General features: G+C 66.0%; 1 protein-coding gene across 2 annotated transcripts in view; it reads right to left on the bottom strand.

The window, feature by feature from the left end:
• Positions 1-4995, bottom strand: part of CHRNA4 (cholinergic receptor nicotinic alpha 4 subunit) — a 12848-nt gene extending 7853 nt beyond the window's left edge. Inside the window, exons 1-3 of one of the 2 annotated variants that reach the window (XM_027086735.1) lie at positions 4914-4995; positions 3289-3440; positions 67-111 (exon numbers count right to left, since the gene is read on the bottom strand). In XM_027086735.1, coding sequence (XP_026942536.1) covers positions 67-111; positions 3289-3440; positions 4914-4995 — 279 coding nt within the window. Of the gene's footprint in view, positions 1-66; positions 112-3288; positions 3441-4913 lie in introns of those variants that run through there. The other variant, XM_027086736.1, reaches the window with a different exon arrangement.
• Between the last annotated feature and the right edge of the window lie 12373 nt (positions 4996-17368).

Genomic DNA, 17368 nt, shown 5'->3' with positions numbered 1-17368 from the left:
GGAGGGGCGGGGGGAGGGGCGGGGGAGGGAGGGGCGGGGGGGCAGTGGGGGCTCCCTCCCACTCACCTGCTTCACCCACACATTCGTCGTCATCATCTGGTTCTTCTCATCCTAGAACACAAACGAGAAGAAGGCAGGTTGTGACGCCCTCGGGTTCAGGAAACGTCTCTCTGGCCGAGTCTCCTTACCCAAAAGGATGGGCCAGGGCTGAACGTGGAGAGTGGGGGACCTCAGGAGGGAGTGAGCGCCTTGTCCCTGGAGGCAACCAAGCCCAGGATGGCAGGCCCGGAGGGGACTCAGGGCCAGAAGGAAAGTGAGGATAACATTCAACTGACTTCACTCGTGGCCAGGCCCGTCCCCGCTTCCAGCGACCGAAGGGTCTGAGGAGAAGGGAGACGGCGCCCCTTCCCAGGCAGCCGTGCTGGGCCTGCCCACCTGCATTGCTCCGTCCTGGCTGGCGGGGCAGCTGCCCTGCGGATGGGCTCCAGGTTAGCTGGCGTCTGCCCCTCCTGCTGCACCAGGGCAACACGCTCACTGGCCAAACTGCCCCCCAGGGCCTGAGCCTCAGGACCTGAAGGTGAGGGGCTAAAACAGGTGAGGTGGGAGCAGGAGACCCAGCAGGCCCCTCTCCAGGTCACTGAGTGGGCACCTGTCCAGATGAGAAGGGCCAGACCACACACGCTGTGAGCTTCCTTCTGGCCTCTGCACCTCCCCCGACTTCACAGCCCTCCCGGGGTCACGGACGGGCAGTCAGGCCCAGCAGAGGCTGGAGGCCTCTGGAGAAGACCGCCAGGCTCCGTGCAGGGACGTAGGGGTCCTCACACCCCACTCTGAACCAGCCTCCAGGGACCACGGCCACACCCAGCCCACTCAGAGGGCAGCTGGGCTTGGGGGCTGGCTCCTTGCCCAAAGTTTGGGGCAGGACACTCAGCAGCTGATGGGGGGGCCCCCCCAGAGAGCAAGGAGCCCATGGGGACCAGAGAGGCAGGGGCTCTTTCCCTGGGGGAAGAGGGACTGGACACGGGACACAGGGTGTGGGGAGCAGCGCCTGAACGAGCCTTCCCCGACTTGCTGATGGCCCAAGCTTTGCCCCCATCTGCCCCAGACCAGGGACACACAGGCCATTGGGACGACTGCTGAGGCCAAAGAAACCAAGGGTGGTCAAGCAAGCAAAGTGCCCAGGGCCGGGGGTGTGAGCTGGTGTCCCTGGGAGCCTCCCCTCCTGCTTCCCCCAGGGGACAAGCCCCCATCAGCCAGCTCACAGGAGGGGACATCTCCTGCGGCCCAGGCACCGCCCTTGGTCCTGCTCTCTCTCGGGGCCACCTGGGACGGGCTGCCAGAGGACACTGACGGTAAGTGTGACTTGAGTGGGGCCCGGACACCACGTCCAACGACCTCGACCTTGGCAGTGCAGCCCCGCGGTGCAGCCCCCATCACCACGTCCCTGCCCTTCCGCCCTGGGGACAGCCTGCCAGGCTCTGCCCCAGCCCCCACCCCCAGGCTCAGAACAAGCTTCTAGGTGGCTGGGCCTGGCCTCCTCCCCTTCGTGCCAGCCGCCCCCCCAGCGCAGCTGTCCCCCCAGGCACCCGTTTGAGGGGCCCTCTGTGCATTCCGGCACCTGCAACGCCAGCCCGGGCCCAGAAGCGCCCAGGAATTCCCCAGCCTCCTCTGCAGGCGTGAACTCACACACACAAGCACTCTGCACCGGGGCACAGACCTGCAGCAAACACCCGAGCCCCACAGACAGTGGGGCAGGGAAGCAGCCCCTTCCACAAACGACCAGCACCCAGATGGGCAAGGACGTCTTGTCAGCACACACGCGTGTGCAGGAGTGCCCTTGGCCAGCGTGGCTGCGGACAGCAGAGCCTGGGAGCAGCTCCTGTCCTGCCTGGTGCTGCCACGGGGCCTCGGGTGGGTCCCTAGCTGGTGTCTCGGAGCTGGTGTGCTACAGGCTGTCTCTCCTGGGCAAACAGGGGAAAAGCGGTGATGCGGGGCGGATTTTGCGACGTGGCAGGGGGGTGGATGAGACAGCCCCAGGAGCTCAGGTAGGGGGCCGGCCACGGTGCAGCCGACCCAGAACATGAAGCCACAGTCGCCACTGGGAACAGCATTTGCAAACTCAGTGGGTCGGGACCCCTGCCCTCCTGAGTCGTCTTCTGACTGCACCCCAGCCAGGAGTACTTTGCAGGAAGCATTTAAGGCCTGGTTCCAGGAGGCCTGAGGGCACAGGCCGGGGCAGGGGCACTGACCGGGTCGCTCTGCTGATGGGGCCCAAGCGTGGCCCTTTCTGTCCACGTGAGTGTGGCTACCGCCCCTCCCACCTCCCAGAGCCCCTTGGATGTGGCCGGCTCAGCCCCAGATGGAGCTGTCACACTCATCCCATTTCACAGGTGAGCAAAGCAGGGCCCTGAGGGTCACCCAACACCTGGCATGAGCCAGGAACCAGGGCCTCCAGACTCCAAAACTGGTGGCTCCCCGCTCACGGAGCCCACTTGGGGCTGGGGTCCCGGCAGGGGCGTAGGGTGGGCATTTGGAGAGACCTACAGCCTCCTGCAGCTGCACGGCTCCCTCTGTGGAACCAGAGCTGGCTGGAGACCCCAGCCCAAACCCAGCCGGCCTTGGGCCTCCTCGTGGCCAGCAAACCAGGCTCCCAGAGGCCCCCCTCCCTGCCAGGCCACAGCCCACCCTCCAAGGCCCTTGGGACCCTGCCCCAGGCTGCGCAGCTACCACCCAGCCACAGGACGGGCTCCCACCCCAAATGGACGCCCCGGCCCCTCCAGAGCCGTGGCTACTCGGAGGCTGGACCCCCTCCTCCCAGCAGCTGCCTTGGTCCCCAACCAGGAAGGGAAACACATCCGAACCAGGTGGAGGTCCGGGTGCTGCCAGGGTGCCGCACGGCCTCACCTCACCCCACGCAGTAGCACGACTTACACAAAAGCCCTAAACTCTGCCACTGGCCCCACAGAGGTACTTCTGCTCTCTGCCTCTGAAGATGACAGCCTGGACCCCCTGCTGCAAATCTGGCCCTTTGAGCTTTTCTACATGGAAAGCGCAGGGCTTAGGGGTGTCGCACAGAACCTGCCTTGCCTCCCGGCTTGCTTAGGCGTGTGTTCTGGGCTAAGGCGGGGCTGGGGCACACACAGTCCATGTGCAGCTCCGATGCGGCCCTCCCAGCTCATACAGCCCCCCTGCCCCCGCCAGCCCCGGGGCCACCTCCAGGCCAGCCCCTCCCAGACACGGGTGCTCCCTTCAGGTCACTGCCCCCCACCCCACCCCCTCATCACCTACCACGTCAATGAGCTGCGCGATAGACAGGCCAAAGTGGACAAGCACTACATCCGAGATGTTGGCCACGGGCCGGGACCACTTGTTGTAGCCGGAGAAGAGTTTCTTCAGCAGCCGCTCCTCCGCGTGGGCCCGGGTCTCCACATGGCTGCTCACTGCGGGGACCAGCAGGTGCGCGGCTCAGGGGTAGGGGATGGTGGCCGTCCAGGATGCCCCCTTGGGCCTCCTGCCAGGCCGTGCTCAGCACCTGGGCTCTCTTCCAGCTTCTCACAGCACGTCCCTCCTACCTCAGGACCTTTGCACGTGCTGCCCTACTTCCAGCCGCAGTTTCTCCCCTACCCCCTGGGTCTGTAAGGGGGTCTGTAACTTCCTCAGGGAAGCCTTCCTAGCATGGTGCCCCTCACCACGAAAGTAGATAACTGGTATGACAAGGGCTGATTTGGAAGCGTCCCCATCAGGCTGTGACTATGGGAGGGAGGGACCGTATCTCTAGCCACCAGCAGAGTCCTGAGAACCTTGCCTCGAAGTACAAGGTGGGGGTAACCACAGGACAGGAGGGGGCAGAGGGCAGCGGGGGCAGACCCAGGAAGGGAGATGGAGAAAGGAGAGTGAGGGTGCAGCTACCGAGAGCCTGCTTCCCCTGGCTGTGGCATCTGCGAGCAATCACCCAAGAAGAAAGCGTTGACGTGTAAGGGGCACTTCAAGTGCAAACCCCGACAACGAACCTGGCACCCTGTGTTCTTGGACGGACACACAGCCTGCCCTCGATGATCAGGTCTGGAGTGAGCCTGGGGAGGCGACCCCCCATTCAGCCCTGCCCATCAGCCGGTCTGTGGCCTGAGGGCTTCCCTGCCACTCCTGGGCGACTTCGCTGGGACCACTGCATGGGGGGCGGGGGTTTGAGGAGGGGGACAGGAGACCCCTGCCGCTCTGCTCCTCTCAGCTCGGTCCTGCTCACCTGGGAGTCACGGATGGACATTAGGAGGGCATCCACAAGCACCCCTGGGATCAGTCCTAGACCCCCAGGACCCTTCACTCCCAACCCAGAGCCCCAGCCTGGTCCCTCTGACAGTAAGGTGTAGCCTACTTCTCACTGGGGAGGCCAGAGAATTACACTCCACTCACCCCTGAAATAGGAAGGTGGCTTCCCAGGGAACGGGGAGCAGGGGGGCTAGAACTTCCCCTGTCCCAGTGGGCCTGGGGGAGCAGGTGTGGGTGGGGCCCTGCCAAGGGCAGAGGCCACCCCTCTGATTCCCTAAACCCCGGTGCAGGGGGGAGGTGGGCAGGCACCATGCAGTCTGCAAGGAAATTTGGCACAATGGATAACTGGGGGTGGGGGAGGGGGGAGATGGACCGCGCCTCTCTCCATCCAAGTTGGAGCTTCTGGGTCCAGCTCTTGAAACAGCATCCCCCTCACCCACCCAAACCCTGCCTGGCTCAGCCCTCGCCGCAGGACAGCCTTTTGCGTCTGGAGGGGGGGTGGGGGTGGGGGTAGCCTCCGCGGCTGCCCCGTTGCGCACACCCGCGGCTTGGGACCGCATCCAGGAGCCTCCCTTCCTCTGGCTCCGGAGGTCCGAGGCCGCCCTGAACCGGGCGAAAGGGGGTCCTTCTAGCGCCCCGAAACTTACCAGGCAAGAGGCCGGCCCCCAGCAGCAGCAGCAGCGGCGGCAGCAGCTGCGGCGGCGGCGCCCCCGGGCCCCCGAGCTCCATGGCGCACCGAGCGGGCTCTAGATGCGGGCGGCTCCCAGCCCCGCCGCGCCCCTGCTCCGAGCTCCGCGCGAGCCCAACTTCATGCCCCCCGCGCCGCGCGGGCAGCTCCGTCCGCCGGGCCTGCTTCGGCCGCTTCTCCCGCGGGGCGCGGCGGCGGCTACCGCGCCGGGAGCGCGGGGCTGTGGGCTCAGCGGCGCGGCCCCGCCCGGACCTGCCCGCCTCCAGCAGGCGAGGAGGAGGGGGGGGAGAGAGAGGAGGAGGGAGCGGGAAGGAGGGCGAGGATCGGAGGGGGAAGGAGGGGGAACGGACCGCGAGCCGAGAGGGGGCGCGGAGGCTGCGCTCTGCCCGTGCAGGGCCAAAGTTTCCTTCGACCTCCTGCGGCTGGGGACGTGCCCGAGCCACGAGTGGGGGCCCGGTAGTCACTGCGTGCGTCTGGGGAATCCCTGCGCGGTCTGGTTCGCGGACCACGAGACACTGACCCCCTCCCCGTCCCCAGCCCAGCGCCTCCAACGCCTGCCTGGAGGGAGGACGCGCACCCAGGGTCTCCGGGCGCCAGGAGGGGAGCCCCGCACGGTCTGGTTAACTTCATCACCCCCGCCCCGCTCTGCAGTTTGGAAATCACAGGTCTTCCCCAACCAGGCGTTCAGGACACAGTCCACCCCCATCGGCCTGTCCCTGGCGGACCGGGAAGCGTCCAGGGGAGCCTCGGCCCCGCGGCCCGCCCTTCGGGGTCGGAGAGGACCCTAACGCCCCCGCCCCGGGCGAATCCTCCTCTTGCTGCCTCCAGGTCCGGCCTGGGCCGGGGTCCGCCGCCCCCCGCTCTGCGCGGCCTGCGAGTGGGTGGCCTGCGCCGGCGTGAGGGCAGCCCCCATCCCAAGCGCGGTGGGCAGCGGCTGAGGGGCGGCCGCGGAGCGCCTCGGGCCCAGGTGCCTGGAGAACACATCCTTGGCGCCCCCGGACTAGTCTTGAACAATGTCGGCCGCAACCGAGATGCCCGGGCAGCGCGCTGGACGACCCGGCAGGGGCTCCGCCCTCAGGTGGGTCGAGGTGACCGCCGGCAGAGCAGCAGGTGCTCGGAGGAGGGGCCGGGAGGGGCCGCTTGTGCGGCGGAACCACAGTCTGCGGCGCACACACTCGTCGCCGCTCCGCAGAAACGCGAGCCCCGTAGCCATCCCTGTTCGCCGTGCGCCGGGGGCTCTGCGGGGGCGGTGGGGGAAGAACCCAGCCTCCAAACCGAGACTTCGGGTCCCGGGATGAAGGCAGAGAAAGAGGGGCTGGAGCTGCCCCCGCGCTCCTCCTGAGTCGGCGCCCCGCCCCTGAGGGGGCTGAATGCGGGTCACGAGCCCCTCGTCCCCGCCCCTCACAGGCGATGCTCGGCAAGTAGCAGGCTTGGTCCCAAGGCAGCAGCTTCCGTCAGCGAAGGCCCCGCCCCTCCGCAGCCCCCGACCCCCGCCCCTCCCAGCTGGTCTCCCCTGGCTCCGCTCTCCATCTCCCTCCTCCCCCAGCTCTCCTGCCCCTCCCCCAGCTCTCACGCACTCTGGTCCCAGGTTTAGCTCATCACACCTCACAGAATTGCTCTGAGGCCTCCAGGGCTCCCCTCTCGGGAGCTGTCTGTCCACTCTGGCTGGTGCCTATAAATAGAGCTTTCCAAAAGCTTGGCCCTGAGCAGTGGCCAGTGTCAACAGTGACGGTCACCCTCACCCTGTCCGTGGGCTTCCTAGATGCTGGCCCAGGCCACTGAGGCACGGCTCCCACAGCAGCCCTATGAGGCAGGCCCTTCGGTTACCTGTGTGTCCCAGTGAGGAAATGCGCAGACAGAGGAGTTAGCCCGCGTGCCAAGGTGATGCAGTCACCACCGGGGTTCCAAGCGGGCCCTCCAGCTTCAGGGTCTGCACCCTGGCCTCCCCGGCCTCAGGCATAGCATGTCCCAGGGCTGACCTGTGCCCCTACAGACTGGAGCTCCCCAGGGTCTGCCCTGCCCCCTGGGCGACCTCCTGGGCTGCCAGCCCCAGCCCACAGCCCGCCCCGGACCAGCCCACAGACTTCCTCCCTCTCAGCCCCCACCCCCAGTGCAAACCCTGGGTTCCTCTCACACCCTTGGGCCCCTTCCCCGAGCCAGCTCTGCACCAGGAACCAGAAGGTTCTCTAAGGTGAAGAGTTGCACTGAACTAGGAGCTGGGGAACAGGCCCGGCCGACGGCTGACTGCGTGCAGGGGGGTGAGGAGGGCCAACCCCGACCCCCGCCTCTCCTGGACCGCTCCCCACACGCAGCAGAGCACTCGGCCACACGAGGCTCAGAACCTGCGAAGCCCCCCCTCACAGAGAAGGGACGGCGGGCGTGGGGGATGAGCCCTGGTGACTCCCGGCGGGGTCCCTTGTCTGCCCCTGCTCTGTGCTGTCCCAGGACAGAAGGTACCTTGCTCAGCGACCTTCTCCTGGTGGTAGAGGCCAGCCACGCTCCAGGTCCCTCTGAAGTCTCCTCTAACCATCTCAGCACCTGGGAAGCAGGGGTTCCCTCACTTGGCAGCACAGGAAGGTGAGGTATGGACGGGGTTTCTCTGGCTGAAAAGGCGAGATTGTCTTGTCCCGTCCCCCTGCGGCAGTCCCCACGCCTTTCGGGATGGGGATGCTTCCTCAAGCCGCTGCCTTTAGGCTCATCTCTCGGGACTTGTGAGATCTGGGTGCTCCTGAGAATGTTAGGCTGAAGTCAGAGGAGAGAGGGTGATCTGGCCCAATCTGTGAAGGCTTCCTGGAGGAAGGGGCACCCAGGAATGCAGCCCTGGGGACTGTGGACATCCACTCATAGCCATGCACAGGGAATCGCCTGGGCGTCTGCTTAAGTTCCAGACTCTGGCACCCCACCCTCAGAGGCTACTCAGCCTGGGCCGAGGCCCCCATCTCCATCTGCTGACAGCCATCCGCAGACAACCCTGACTCAGGAGGCCTCAGACTTTAAGAGCTGGCCAGGCCCCCACCCAGCCTGGCATCCTGGCTGGGCCGGGTGCTGGCGTCGCCCGGTGGCTGGGGCTGAACAGGGAGAGGCCTGGGCTCTCGGCAGGAGCCTGCAGCTGCTCACAGCCAGGTCAGCTCCGCATCCCTTCCCTGCACCGGGGCCAGCGCACGCAGTTGAGAAGGTGGGCCTTAATGGCCATTCCCACAGGTGAGCCCAGCCAGAGAGCCCAGCAGGCCCATCCCTCCTGGCGCTCGAGGCCAGACTGGGGTTAGCATGGTGCTTGGGGCCCCGGTGGACCCAGGGGGGCGTCGCATGCACACGTTCACACACATCTGTCCAACCTTGTTTGCCTTTCCCCACAGACTTGCTTATGCAGCAAGATTAATCGGGCCTAACTCATTACTTTGCACAGCCCTCCCTCCCCACCTGCGCCCGGCTGGGAAGCACTCATTGCAGGAAGCTAGTCATCATCTAGTCCTGTCGTAGGAGCTGAATTAGTGCTTACTCCAGGCCGCCAGGCCCCTCCCTCCCGCTGCTCCTGAAACTGCTGTTTCAGGGGAAAGGAAAACCCCCAGTTCATACACGACTGAAAACGACTTTGGGGAACAGGTGCCTCCGCGTCCCTGCGTCCTAGAGCCTTTGTGGCAGGAATGGTGCCCTCTGAGCTGACCCCGGGTGAGGCCGAGAGGAGGAAGGGTGTGGAGCAGGCCCCCGAAGACCCCTCCCCGCACGCCCCCCCGGCCGGTGCCAGGCTGCTGGCCAGCGTGAAAAGTCTTCTCTGCAGAACCGGCCTTCCCCGCTCCGTCCACTGCCCCCTCCAGCCTCCACGCTGTCCCAAGGACATTGCCATGGTAACCAGTTGTTGGCATAAACGGGGACTGGAATTAAAGGTGGGACTTAGGTTGGGTCCGGGGCTGAGGGAGGCAGGAGGGCAGGCCTGGGAGGCGACAGGGTGTGGGGGGGTGGGGGGACGTCAGCAGCAGACCCCACGTGAGCCCAAGGGCAGCGCTGTGAACACAGCGGTCCAGGAGGAGGTGTCCTGCCTGTACACCCACACCCCTGGGGGACTTTCTCCTCCAGCCCTTCAGCCGGGTCCAGCCACAGGGGAGGGGTGGCTGACGGACCCCCTCCCAGGCCCGCCCTCCTGCTTCCCTCAGCCCCGGACCCAGCCACGCAGGCCCTTTAAGACCCAAACACCCCTGAGAGGGGCCACGTGAAAAGCCTGGTGCTCCCACATGGACTGTGGGGATGAGCTTCTCGCCCCCCACTTCTGCCCCGTGGCTGTGCTTCGCCTCTCTTCCTAGTGCCCTTCACCCCCTTAATGTCACATCTGTTGGCCCCTCCCCTGCCCCCGCCCCCCGCCAACAATGGAGGATTCAGGCTTTGCACACGTGCCCGGCACGTAGTAGGGCTGGTAAACGTGTTGAACGCGTGGGTGGATGGAGAGTGGGTGAGTGGGTGCCTGGCAAGAGGGCATAAGGGAGGCTGGGTCCAGAGGGGGCCCCTGTTGTGTCACACGTCAACCCCACCCTGGCTGAACCCCACACACTCAGGCTGAGGGGATCCAGGTGTTTGGAGCTGGTGCTGGGCGTCCGGGCAGGTGCTGCCCAGGAGGGAGGGATGGTGACCACGGTGGGCCAGGCAGGAGTAAGGATGCTGGGATCTGGGGAGGGTTCAGAGACTGTCTGTTCCTTCCTCATCCTTTCCCCATCATCTGTCAGGATTGGATCTGAAGTGAACCTACTGGCCTCACCTCCCTGGGGCCTCGCAGGCCACCCTGCCCTCCCTCAGGTCGGAGATCGCGCCCACCCCCCGAAGCCGCCCCCGCAGCCAGTCCTGCAGTGGGACCTCCCCACACACACACAGGGGACCACGCCCCACCAGAGCCCCACGTGGGCCCTGGCACCATCTCTCGGGGGCTGTTAGGAAGATCCTGGCCTGACCTGGGATCGCATCTCTCAGTGGGAGCCCTGGTCCAGCACACACTACGGTGAGGCCCCGAGGAAGGGGCACTGTGTCCAGCCCCTGGGTCACTCTGACTGCTACATGGAAACACGTATCCATCCTCCTGGGCCAGAGGCCTTGCCGTCACGTCCCCCAGGCCCCTGCAGCCTCCCAGATCTCAGCACCACGGACAGCGACACCCCCAACCCCTCCGCCCCCCACACACACCCCTCCAGCCTCAGTCGTGACCAAATGCCTTCCCTGGGGCTCCTGGGAGAAAGCCCATATTTGAGTCTCTCTCTTTGCCCATTTCTTTCAGCAAAAGTTTTGAAAGCCATCAAGTGCAGGAGGAATGTGAGAATCGGGGCCATTTCTCCAAAGGGTACGCGCCGTCATCTTCCCCCACTCGCAGGTGGGTCCAACCAGGTGTCTTAGAGAGATGCCCTTGCTGACCAGCCAGAGGCCACACCGACGCTGGGACCAGGGGTGGGAGAGAGGGGAGAGGGCAGCTGACAGGGCTCAAAATCACTGAACATTCTCCTTGCAAGGAGGAGTGGACAGTAGCACAGAGGAAGTGGAGACCTGGCCTCCCCTCCTCCAGGTTCTGGGTTTCAGCCACGAGCCCAAGCTGTGCTGTGCCAGGATCAGGACCTGCTGCCCCAGCAAGTCTCCTTGTTGCCTGTGTCCCTGGCGTCCCACAGCCCTGGTGGAGGGTTGTGCTGTGCAGAGCCAGACATGCTGACAGGTGCCCTTCCTGCCAGGGCGCTGCAGGGCCCCTTCTCCCTCGGAGCCAATCTGGCAGGGGCTCAGCCCCACTCCCCCACCTTCAGGGGCCCCGCTGCCGTAGCCGGGATTCCTGTGAGCTGGACTTTGTCCTACGACACTTCGCAGCATCTTTTCAGACGGTATCGATCCACCTTTGGCCAGCCTCCAGTTTCACAGCTCGGCGTGCCTCTGCCTCCCACCCCACCCCCACCTGCCTCTCTGCTGAGTAGTTAATTATCTATAAACACACTCCAGAGGAGGGCGAAGCACTCTTCAGGGTGAGGAAGCAGCTGGGGATGAATGGGATCCCTGGCCCTCGCGTCTGCCCCCAAGTGTTCTGTTGGGCCAGCAGGCGTGGCGGGGGTTGACGGCCCCTGCCGGCTGGTACCTCTCTGAACCTCCGTTTCCCCAGCTGTTAAGTGGGGCTGGTAACAGTCCCCGCTCATGGGGCCGTCGTGAGGGTGGAGGGGTCGGGCCGGCCGGGCACTTGATGTCTGGCTCCGTGTCTGGCCGGTGCTGAAAGGTTGCTGCTGCCGCTGAAATGACCATTAAACGGGAACCGCCTGCCAGTTGCCCTTTTGCGCTCAAGGGAAGGCCCTGCGCCGACAGCCAAGAGCTGGAAGCCGGATGCAACTCAAGTGCCTTCAGAGGCCAGACAGGGGGCCCACGGGCCAGGCCAGGTGTGGCGCAGACCCAGGGCCTTCTCCTTGCCACCTGTGGGCCCTGCTGTGGGCTGCAGAGCATCCCAGGGGCCCTATGCCCAAGGACCCCCATGCAGGGCTTCGTGCCCCACGGCCTAACCCAGGACCGGAACAGCAGGTGTCTGGACGCCTGCCGGCCCTGTCACCCCTGAGGCAGCAAGTCCAGCTCTTCCTGAAGAATTACGTTCTGACAGCCCGCGGCACAGAAAAGCCCTTTGTCCCCGCCAGCCGGCCACCTGCTAATGAGTCCCAGCTTGGAGGATCACGGGCTCCCGCCTGTGGGGCAGAGGGTCACAGCATCCCTCAGAGGAGGGGGTGGGGGCGGGGGCGGGCCATGCTGAATGGCTGAGGGCAGGCCCGGTGGGGCTTCGTGACCCTCCGAGGGGAGCCCTGAGTCCTCCTGGAAGGTTCTCCTCTTTCTCCTTCGCCTCTGAGTCATCTTGTCCTCTCTCAGGTCCTGAACCTGGCCCTGCAGTTCCAGACGGCGCTCTGCCTGGGGTGGGAGACCCACAGCCTGCCAGGCTCCCCTGGGCCAGTGCGAGTGCCGTGTCGGGGCTCCTCCTGCACGTGAGGCCTGGACCCCAAGCTGCCGCTCCTGTGTGGGTTCCCACCATGTCTAGTGCGACCCCACACGTGTGTCCCCGGGGTCCCCCCGGGACCTGCCCTCTGTGAGCACAGCGGGATGTGTGCTCTGGGCCTAGCCCCAAATCGCTGGTTGAGGGCGTCCATCGCCCCGTCCAGATCCTGAGCCCCTTGAGGCACGCAGCTGCCAGGTCGTCCTGGAAGAGGCACTGGGCAGGCCACGGGCACGTCCTGCCCAGACCAGTCTTGTCCACTGCCCAGGGACCTCCAAGGCGTGGAGGAGCCCCTCCTGGGCGTGGAAATTGGAACTTGGTCCTCAGAAACTGGCCCCGCCAGCCCCGAGGGAGGGGAGAACGGCCGCGTTCATGCCTCCTGCTGGCCCCCGGGCTTGACCAGCCAGGCCAGGTGAGGGGTCTGTTCCTTGTGGACCTGGGGCAGAGCGAAGGCCCCTCCCCCGATTGTCACCTCCACCCCTGGGCATGTGCCCTGGTGGCCCCATGTGTGTGACCCAGGAGACCCAGACCCAGACCTGATCCCGCCCCTCTGGCCACAGGCCTCAGGCAACCCCCCATCAACTCAGTCTCCCCACCTGTAAAGCGGGGCGCTGCCCCTCGTTTCCCAGGCTGTTCTTAACTGAGGGAAGCTCCCTGCTACAGTGGGCGCCAGGCTGGGGTGTCAGCGTGTCTGCCCCGGATGCCAGCCCTGAGGTTGGCCCCCTGCCCGCCAGCTGAGACCACCTGCACTTCGTCATCATCCCAGGTTCCTTGGGAAGCAACACAGTTGGGGCCCCTTGGGCCAGGGTGGACCCCCCCCGCTGGACCTTCTGGGCCAGTTTCCTGGGGGCCTGAGTTCCCACAAGCACAGGCTGGCAGAGGCGGCTGGCCTCCCCCACCAGCGATGAAAAGAGTCGGCAGCAGAGACCTGGCAGAGGGTCCCGGGAAGGCTGCACAGCTCCTGCGGGTGGGGCCTCTCTGTGGCCTGCTGGCTGCTCCTTCAGGGTGGCGCCTCTCTGTGGCCCGCTGGCTGAAGCCCAGCACAGAAGTCAGGAGAGGAAGCCCTGCACCTCCAATCAGAGCGCAGGACCAGCTGCAGACCCGGAGGCCAACGACCCTGGGGGCCCCAGGCCGCTTCCTGGGCGAGTTTGCACAGGGAGCTCGTGTGGAAGCTGCGTGCCATCTTCCCAGGCAGCCTTCCGTGGGCCTGGGCCTGGCCGGCTCTGCCCACTTCCACCCCCATCTTGTGCCCAGCTGTCCTGCCCAGGAGGGGACTCAGCAGGAAAGGCAGACCACCCACATGCACAGCCTGCCCGAATCGGGGGGCGGGGGGAGTGGGTGGGCGCCCACAATGGGAACTCGGGTCCCCGGGCCCGGCAGCCGATGGCAGAGCACGAAGCTTCCTCGGCCGGTGACTGGAGTTTTCAATCAGCACGTTCCCCGGGCAGCGGGCAGTGGACGGGCGGGCGGGGCCCTCGTCTTCAGCATCCTCTGTGTCCTCTGTGTCCTCCAACCAGCACTGGGCCCCTGAGATTCCGAGGCTGCTCACGCGCCACGGCCCGCAGCTCAGGAACCGCCAGCAAGCCCACACCCACCGTGGACCCATCCTCAGTGGGACCCCTGAGTGGATGAGATACCCCCAAACTAGGTTCTGGGGGCCCCGCTGGACCCCAGGCCACAGTCCACCCCGCAGAGCCCAGCACCACCTGCTCTGTCCAGGTTCATGGATGCAGGGAGGTCCAGCTGGGCCCTCAGGCTCTCAGCCTCCGTCCCTTCCTGGAAGGGAACGCTGGACGTTCAGCCTCAGGGAGCTGGGATCCAGGCCAGGGGAGGTGCCGTGGAGGGAGGAGAGGGGCTTATTGATTTGTCCTTATTGATCCCGTGTCGGTATCTGTCCTTGGTCCTGCCTGGGGGCAGGGGTGGGGGGGGAGTGCTACTCCTTTGGGTTTCTGAGCCCATCATTTTAGGGACAGGGATTGAGGGGGGAGAAAGCGGGCCCCTTTGCAGGGCGGGGTGCTCTTCTATTCCCGGCACGTTCTAACGTTTGTTGTACCAGATGGATGGTCACTGCATCTGGGGTGCCATTATTATTCTGCCACTCACACGAGGACAACGCTGAGGTCATCTGGCCAAGGAAAGGGCCCAGCCGCGGGACCCCCGCATCACAGCTGCACGCCCCCACTTCCCAGCCCAACCCCCGGTCCCCAGAGCCTTGTGCTGCCCCCACCCACCTTCCTCCTTGAGATGAGATGCGCCCGGAGCTGGAGGCTCTGCTCCTGTTGACAAAGACACGTCCGCAAATAGCTCCTGGCGGCAGAGACCCAGGAGCCAGGAGCTAGCCCAGCCGAGCCGCGGGGCCTCAGCTACTTGGGCAAGGCTAGAGCTCCCCTCTCAGGCTCCCATCCCTCCGACTTCCTGCTCCCCTCCCCGCTTCTTTCCTCTTCCTTCCAGCCCAGCGAGATGGGGTGGGGATGGGGGGCTGCCTCGACCACTCCCAGCCTGGGGCAGCCAGTATCTGTGCGGGCTGTCCCAGAGCCACCACCCCACCCCGCTCCAGCTCGCTCGCTCTCCAAAGCGATTGACATGTCCCTGGCCTGTTCTCAGGGAGGCCCTGGACCTCGTCCCAGTCCCGGGTGGAGATGATTACCCTGACGTCCGTTGCAGAGTTTAAGTGCGTTCTCTTGGCACTGGAAACACAGATTCGGTGGTGGCGAGCTGGGGGTGGTGGCGAGCTGGGGGTGGTGGCGAGCTGGGGGTGGTGGGGGCACCGTCCCTTCCTTGGCTCGGCCCCCCGGAAGGGCCGTTTCCTCCACCGAGGGGCCGGGGGCTCCTCACCAGGTGGAACCTGCTGTTGCGAGCCCTTCCTGCTGCCACGGCTGCAGGCTCCCTGCGGGGCAGTGGGCTGGGACACGGGTTGGCGGCAGACAGGATGGGAAGGGGGTGCTGGGGAGCCCGCCCTGACGCTCCCCATCTTTGCGGAGATGCCGCAGAGCGTTTGCAAGTTTGGAAGCTGCCATGGGGAGCGCTGGGTCTCACTCAGAGCACGGCTCGCGTCTCTGTAAAATCAGCGTCACGGGCACCGCAGACCTGGCTGCGCAGCGGACGGATGGCAGGACCCTCCGAACAGGCTGCCCACTGGCCGCCAGGAGCCAAGCTGGGGCCATGGCCCTGCAAACACCTCCCCAGACGTGGGCAGCCCCGCAGGAAACCGGAACAGGCAGGCCCATCACCCCTGCGCTCGGACAGAGCTTCAATCCAGGAGGATCTCGAGGACAGAGGGACAGGGGAACCTGGGACCACGTTGCCCCCGTTCCCGGGCCCAAGGGGACCCCAGGGATCTGACAGGGTCCTCTCTCGCCTCCATGCGGACAGTGCGAGGTTCTAGCAGGTTCTCGCTGGGCCCTTCCCGCTCGCCTGCCCGTGCCCCGCCAGCACCTAGCTCCTTCCTGTCATTCGGGTCCTGGATGAAAGGCCACCTACCAGAAGGCCTCCTGACGTCCCTCTCAGAGGATGGGGTCCCTGCCGTCCCTCCCCCAGGACGGGGCCTGATGTGTGGTTCAGGGCAGAGGACTGGGGACGAGGGGTCTGTGGCAGCAGGACCCCAGCGGGCAGCTGTGGCCATGGCTCAGGCTAGGTTGGGGGGCGGCCTGGGCCGCCCAGGTCACGATGCACACCTTGGGGCCCTTCCAGCCCAGGAGGGCGGTCAGACAGCCGTCGTCCAACCTCCTCCTGCGATGGGCCCACCCGGCAGCCCCCACTGCCTTGGCGGTCACCTTCACGAAGTGACCAGGAGAGCAGGCCTCAGGGTGAAGGGAGCCCGGGAGCCTCCCCTCCAGGCCGCCCCCAGCCAGGCCTCATCCGGCTCCGCTTCTCCCACCTGCCTCTCCCCTGGGGTCCCTGCGTCCCAGGCCCGGCTCAGACAGACGGGTGGGCGGGCGCTGCAGGCCGCTGTGTTTCCAGCACAGGACGGAAGGCCGGCTCCTGGGCCTCAGCCCGCAGACCACTCAGGGGCCGGAGGTGGAGCCCTGGAGACGCAGATTTAAAGGAAACTCCCAGGGTGGCACTAAGGGGGAGTCGCTGGTGCCACGGCCGAGAGCACCATCTCCAGGGCCCAGGCTCGAGTCCAGCCCTCAGCAAACGTAACCGGCCTGAGCCGCCCTTTCCTCTTCGGCAGCTGGGCTGAAAGGTGTACTTGTCCCCAGAATCACTGTGCACACTGCAGCCGGGGCCCCACACGGGGTCCTGCTGTCTAGCCAGCACCACCCACGATGGGAACTGACCTCGGGGAGGCTGGACACAGGAGAAGGGCTTTCCCAGGAAAGGCACAGCAGAGGGACCTGGCGTCCTGGCTGGCCTGGGGGTGTCTCTGCAGGGCCCCAGCCCCCAGAGCTTATAAACCATCGCCTGACCACAAAGGGGGCCTCCCCGTTCTCCGCAGACCACCATGGCCTGACCAGGTGCCGCGGGCCTGCCCCTTTAAGCAGAGGAGAGCTGCCAGGACACTTGCCTTCTGAAAGAGGGAGGTGGGTGGGCTGAGGGCAGGTGGCGGCGGTGTGGAGGGTCTCCACCGGCCCCATTCACCCACCCTCAGCCGCACTCACCCACCGGCAATCCTGCAGGATGACACCAGGCTGTTCCTGAGGAGGTGGGTTCTCCGCTTGCGACCTGTGGGCTGAGCTGCCGTGGTGAGACCCTCCGCCCGAGGGGCGTCCCTGTCCTAACTGCAGCCGCAGCAGGATGGCCACCTGCTCGCCGGGCACTTGCCAGGGACTCGCCTGGACCAGGGTGAGCTGTGCCCGGGCAGGACCCCTCCCCACTGATCTCTTCAACTCTGGGACAAGCTGGTGGGGGCTTTGATGGGGGCAGATAAGCACCTCGAGGTCCAGCCAGTGGACCCTGGCCCATGACTTCGGCCCACGTAGCCCCCTGCGGGGGAGGGGGCGGAGCCTGGCTCCTGGAGGGCCCAGTTCTTCTGCGCTGGGCCTGGCTGGCAAACAACGATACCCGTGTGTTATCTCCCACGACTTCCACGGCCGGGGGCTGGGAGCGTCACCTGCAAGGGGCGTTGGCACTAGCTGTCGGTCAGAACACCCCCACGTGGGTCCCTGGTGGCCTTGGCTGGACTCCAGAAGTGAGGGTCCCCTGAGAGAGGAGCCCGTGGCTGTGCTGTGGCCGCCACTAGAAGACACCCTACCTGGTTCATTTGTCCTCTGAACACCCATGCCTCCTGCACCTCCCCCACTCTTGGCGCTTTCAGTACCGCGGGAGCCACGGGGATGCCGCCGGGGGTCCCTGGGCTCGAGGGTCCTGGTGGGGAGCACCCGGGGTGGGGATCCCGGCCAGTCCCTGGATGGGTGGGAGGCCCTCTTCCTCTCCGACAGGGACCCCATCCCCGCGGAGGCCACGCCTGGGGTGCCCAACGGCAGCGCCCGGGG

This window comes from Aethalodelphis obliquidens, unplaced genomic scaffold (assembly GCF_003676395.1).
Source record: "Aethalodelphis obliquidens isolate GAN/ISIS:26980383/991018 unplaced genomic scaffold, ASM367639v1 scaffold57, whole genome shotgun sequence".
Lineage (NCBI taxonomy): Eukaryota > Metazoa > Chordata > Mammalia > Artiodactyla > Delphinidae > Aethalodelphis > Aethalodelphis obliquidens.
This window is presented reverse-complemented; position numbering and strand designations above follow the sequence as displayed.